Here is a 5,853-nt window from a genome sequence, read left to right as displayed (position 1 = left end):
GAGAGAGAGAGAGAGAGGGAGGGAGGGGGAGGGGGGAGATATGAAATAGTTACGTCAAACAAACAAGATACGAATTCGAAGGAGTGTGTTGGATCGATATAATGTCCTTTGCGTTCTGCTTAAAATAAACAGGAACTCGGCGAGTTCTCTTCTCTCGGTAGAAAGAGGACTCTCGTCCGAGAGTTCGCGACGCGAATACGCGAGCCCAGATCCAATCGCGGATCCGAACGTACCTCCTCTTTCTTCGCCGGGTTCACCGTTGAATGAGGGTGGATCAGCGGGGGTGGTCGCGCACGTCCGTGCGACACCCGCAGCTCTCTATATGCTTCGGAGTAAACGCGCCAGGAGACGACAGGTGTCGACGCAGGTGCGAATCGATGGGATTTCTCCTGAGTCCCGACGTATAAGTATCGCGTGAGCTTCTCCTCGAGGCTACATTCGCACAAACACTGCGCAATCCGGCTGGTTAGCCGCGTAACTTTATGATTCCCCCCGTTCGCAACGTCGTCCTCGTCAGCCCCACCACACCAGCTACATGTTATCCGGATACCAGTCTCAGCGCTGCCAACCGTGTGATCATAACTCCGTCGTGATTATGACTATAGATTGGTAAGCACTTGTAATTAATCACTTCGTCATAGTGAGATACCTGTCGTTCCGCTGATCAGATCGGACCAGCCGACCATTTTTGGATTGACTTGAGAATCATTTAATCTAGATCGTTTAATCCTGATTAAAAGGTCCAGGATTACATGAACTTCAAACATGGGCCAATTTCACCTAGCTTTCATAATTTTTTCCCTCGAAAAAATGATCAAAACTGGATGCTTTTGTTTTTAATCAAGGTGAAAATCGTACCAAGGAATATAATTCTATTAATATCTTTGCAAAATAAACGGGCTTGGCAAAATTCAAGGCGAGAAGAAGGCCCTGTTTGGTTCTAGAACAAAAATATTCGATTCAGTAAAATTGAAAAAGGTTACAATAAAAGAACAAAGCACATATTTTTAGGAACGGAGGGTAACGTTTGAAAATTTTATCTGACTAAATTTCTAGGATTTTTAGGATTTTGGAGTTAAAAAGTCGTTCTCTCTCTTTCTCTTTCGTTCTGTCGTCTTCTATGGTAGACAATATTCCGGATCAACTCGTGGCCGTCGTGTTTCATTTGAGTCCGAGACTTCAGACTCAAGTTTGCAGTACTGGGCGACGTGGAAAATGGTCTCGTAAATTGCGTAGTACGTCATAACCTAGCTTTAGAAGCTGATCTTAAGAAAGTACATACGCAAGATGAGCAGTCACTCGTAGAGCGTTCTCGTTCACGTAGTGCAAATCCATTTGTTACACTCATACTTCCTTGCGATTCCTCCGATCACCGATACGATTCTCGAATTGTATAAGAGAGAGAGAGAGAGAGAGAGAGAGAGAGAGAGAGAGAGAAGCAAGAATTGTCTGCTCTCTACTGATTTTCTAGCGCAGCGCGAATTCCGCCAAAATAACGGGCGGGACGATATTCAATTTATATGATAAAAATATTGATGAAACTAATAAAATCGAGCTTGTTTCTGTATTTGTTTGTTTGCCGGCTGTGAAAACGGCATATCGATTTGAAAGCGGCCGAACGGGGAATCCGTCGGAAGTTTTAACGGTGAATTTTGACGACGTCGCGCCACGTTACGTATCGCCGATAATTTCCAAGCGACAATTCAAATAATATTTACGTAAATTAAATAATGCGTTCAACATTGAAGTCTATTATGCAGTCTCGAGTATTTGTTTCGTCACGCGCAATTTTCGTTCCATGCATCGATACGTGATATAACGCGCGATGCATCGATGATTCCCGAGAATAACGGCAGATGAGGAAGCAGAACATAAGTCCATAGGTTCATACTTCTTATCTAATTGATTAAGCGATTATATACTAATTATCTCGAAATCCCTCGAAGAATCTACGATAATCCAACGGACGGGACGATAACATTTGTTTATTGCACCTTTTTCCTTCTTTTAAAGGATAGCCAGTGCTATTTCTAATTCTGCACTGGCGCATCGTGCAGGCACGACGTTGCATTCGAAAGCGTCTAGTCACGGTGACGCCGCGTATTTATCAGCGCGCGCATGTCGCTGTGAGATAAGTGCGATAGTCGCTCGGTCGACTGTATTTTGCAAGCACATCTGCCACATCGAGTCAACAATGCCAAGTATTTTGATTTTCTCTCTTCCCCCTTGCCTCTCTTTCTCTTCCTTTTGCTATTTCACAGCAACAATTTTTCCCCAAAAACGGCAACGCTAGCGCGATAATAATATTTCGCAGTCGCCCAATATTTATCTCATCGCACGCTCGTTGAAAGTTTTTATGATTCGCTGAACTGTAACGCATCGCGGCTGCTTCATTTGACTATCTGACGTATCACAGATGTATGCACGCGCGTCGATTTTAAGTTCGTCTTAAATGATTTATTGAAGCATTCCCTTGAACGCATCATCCGAATAGCTGTGTATTGTTGTGCGAACGCGCAGAAAATTAAATATTAGATCGCGATTGTGACTACGATAATTTTCAATATGATTTATTTCCTCAGCGGGCTCTTCTCCCGTGGCAGCTCGCATTGTAACATACAAATTTAATTATGCAAACGTATACACGAATGTCACTTCCGCAGGTTGCGCGACGGCTATTCAGAGAAATTTCATGAACAAAGTTTATTAAAGCAGAATAAATTGATCGAAATGCTCGATTGATTTATGATTCCCTTTTTGTCGTTCGTCTCATCGACGTCACAAAAATAAATCATCGCGCATATTAACACGATTCAGGAGTGTTTTTAAATTGTTAAAAATAATAAATTTCTTATGGAAAAGAAACTTTCACCTTTGAGGGGACAGATTTTACGCAATTCTACGTATTCTTTATATATATATATATATATATATATATATATATATATATAATATTTTATATATTATTTTATATATAATATTTTTTTAACGTTTCGTTAAAATTAATTGCGCTCACTGAGTGAATTTTGCGGGGCACATCTAGCGAGATGTGCGATTATATTTTTACCAGAACCATATATAATAAACTATAAACGCGTAAATGACAACCGCGGCGGCGATCAGCGGAATAAACGATTTGTCCTCCTCTTTTTGTTCTTCCTCATCTTGTTTTTGCCTTTGATCGTCAAGTTTTGATTGATCTATTGATGCTTTTGTTACTGCAACACAAACAAAAATACAATTCTTTAACGTGGAAAATCCAACGTAAAAAAATGTCTAAACAAAAAACATTTTTAACGTAAAAAGACGAACGAATTTTTCCAACTAATTCCCCGGCTAGAACAACAACATATGAAATAGTTCTACTTGCTTATCTCGACTTTTGCAAGTTCGCGACGGTATTGATAAAAGCCGTGATAGCAATGGAAAACGAAGAAGAATGAAAATAAGAAGATATATAAATCGGCATCCAACCAAAGCAGAATATTGTTAAAAAGCGTAGAATCCGATTAAAAACGCTTAACGATTAAAGCGATAAACGAGCAATGATAGACGTGCATTATCTTGAAAAATCTCGAATTTCAAAAGCTGAGACAATTTTTCGAAAAGTCATAATATCGAAATCGGATTACCGAGATAATATCCCGAATTATTTCTACCGCCTTATTAGCTCCAAGTGACTTCTACGCATTTCCTTTCATCTCTTATATGTTACCTTCAGCTTTACATCGCCAAGAAAAAATGTTCCATATCCTACAACCTTCCTCTTATTCTTTGCCTCTTATTCACCCTTCTTACTTACGCAGCATCTATCCCATCAGTTTTTCTATCATCCTTCTTTCGTATACCTTTATTTGACTTCCTAATTCCATTCAATGACCAAAACATCTTTCTTCATCTTCTGTATCCCTTTCCTCTTCCATCTCTTATGTATTTCCGTCTTCTATTCTATGTTATCTATTATATATTTCCTTTATTAATAACTTGCCTACATTACCAGCACTATCTTAGCTATCCGTTCCTTATAACGCCATAACCTCTATTTTCTATGCACCTTTTCCACTCTAAATACTACTATTCTACTTAACGTCTTATTTGATTTTCACTTACATATTACCTACGCACTCATTTCTACTTAATTTTCCTTATACGACCTCCATATTCTATTCAATACACTAAAAATCACACGTTCCAAACTTAATACGTTAACCATATACAGGGTATAGCAAAAGTACCGGAACGGCAAGATAACTCGACGGGGGAGCATTTTAGAGAAAAATGTTTCAAATAAAAGTTGTAAGGCTTAAAAGTCGCATTTAATGACAGTAGTTATTTGACCTAAGATGACGTCGCCAAGGTCAGGACAAGGTCAACTTTGCTTTTTTAAATAGAAATACATATTTTTTGTTACGGCATTTTATTCTTCGTAAAAAAGTAAACAACTTTTGCTTGAAAAAATTTTTTATACGACCTCTATTTTCTAAAATATTTACGTAAATATCTTAGGTCAAATAACTACTGTCATTAAATGCGACTTTTAAGCCTTACAACTTTTATTTGAAACATTTTTCTCTAAAATGCTCCCCCGCTGAGTTATCTTGCCGTTCCGGTACTTTTGCTATACCCTGTATTTATATGCTATCCAACAAAGTTCCGATATATGTGCATATATTCTCTATATTAAAAATTATTTTTATTTAAAGACCAAAACAAATGTTTTGAATTAGGTGTCCAGACATCGGTACTTTTACGGTTCTTTTCAAGAAATTGTCCTACTTTTTAAATTTCGATACATTTTTCTCGAGACATCCGAGCAATTAATGCATGAGAAAAAAAACTGTCGAACCTGGTTTAGCCTCTGGCTCTTCCAGAATCGCGCCCTTTTCCATTTCTCCGATCTTTAAGCAATCCCGAAGTCTGATCGCCTCGACGGAATGCCCGATACTGTCGAAACATTTGCTCCCGTCCTTTCCAGCTAGTTCCAGCAGCACTTCCTCGCCACCGGGATGCTCCTTGCAGAATTCCGTGAGATTGTACACGCTGCCATGAATCACTATCCACAGAGACTTGCTGTGATTGTTACGGACGATCTCCTCGGCCTTGTAGATTTTTTCCATGCTGAACTGTCGAAAGATCACTCTGTTACGGCGAGACGACATTTTCTTGCAAGAATTCCGATGTCGCGTGCATCTCAGTACACGTTCTCTTAATTAGAATAGAAACGTTTATTCTACTGTCGTAGCGCGAGTAGTAGTATCCTAAATGTCTTGGAGTGAAATTCCATTCAAGAATTAGAACCGAGTTACTCGGTGTCGAAGCAACTTTTTATGGCTCGTGTTTTCTTCTTTAAATAAAAGTATTTTATTAATATTTTATTAATAATAATAAAACATTTTAATGATATTTTTACTTGAAATTTAATTAAATAAGAATGAATTTGATGCGCTGCATCTAGTCATATAAAGTTTATTTTTGTGAAACAAAGTTTATCACTGTGAATAAATTTCCTATCACATAAATCAACTCTCAAGTATTTTTTCTCAGTATAAATATAAAATCTAACTATGAATATCATCCGATTTTATATTTAACATCACACCTCAAGTTCATCTTTTCAGATGCTGCGTGTGCCAGTGAAATGATGCGTGCAGTATCTAAAGATGGACTTAAGACAATCTTAAATATAGGCTGTGATATCATCTTACCACTCAAAGTGAATGTCCGCTCGTCTTCAGTAAGATTTCACTCCAAGAAAGTTAGGAGAGCAGCGAATTACTTTGAAAGAACCACCTTCTAAGTAGAAATCACTTCGTAAACACGTCTCTCTCTCTCTCTCTCTCTCTCTCTCTCTCT

At 38.5% G+C, this 5,853-nt stretch overlaps 3 protein-coding genes across 15 annotated transcripts in view; 1 reads left to right on the top strand and 2 right to left on the bottom strand.

Annotated features, from left to right (window-relative positions):
- LOC116846341 (cytochrome b5-like) overlaps positions 1-473 on the bottom strand; it is a 2,357-nt gene extending 1,884 nt beyond the window's left edge. The window contains exon 1 of the mRNA XM_032820049.1: positions 234-473. The gene's annotated coding sequence lies outside the window, so the exon portion shown is untranslated. The remainder of the gene's footprint in view (positions 1-233) is intronic.
- The window catches only part of LOC116846335 (heterogeneous nuclear ribonucleoprotein K), a 137,744-nt gene that overhangs the window by 115,946 nt on the left and 15,945 nt on the right, over positions 1-5,853 (top strand). The window lies entirely within an intron of this gene.
- Positions 2,555-5,853, bottom strand: part of LOC116846340 (cytochrome b5-like) — a 5,018-nt gene continuing 1,719 nt past the window's right edge. Inside the window, exons 1-3 of one of the 3 annotated variants that reach the window (XM_032820047.1) lie at positions 5,706-5,847; positions 4,847-5,123; positions 2,555-3,218 (exon numbers count right to left, since the gene is read on the bottom strand). In XM_032820047.1, the coding sequence (XP_032675938.1) occupies positions 3,064-3,218; positions 4,847-5,117 (426 nt within the window). In that variant the 5' untranslated portion in view covers positions 5,118-5,123; positions 5,706-5,847 and the 3' untranslated portion in view covers positions 2,555-3,063. Of the gene's footprint in view, positions 3,219-4,846; positions 5,124-5,705; positions 5,848-5,853 lie in introns of those variants that run through there. The other 2 variants (XM_032820046.1, XM_032820048.1) reach the window with 2 other exon arrangements.

The sequence above is a fragment of the Odontomachus brunneus genome, unplaced genomic scaffold (genome assembly GCF_010583005.1).
Source record: "Odontomachus brunneus isolate Ranch 3 - 2012 unplaced genomic scaffold, Obru_v1 Obru_scaffold_063, whole genome shotgun sequence".
Taxonomy (NCBI): Eukaryota; Metazoa; Arthropoda; class Insecta; order Hymenoptera; family Formicidae; genus Odontomachus; species Odontomachus brunneus.
This window is presented reverse-complemented; position numbering and strand designations above follow the sequence as displayed.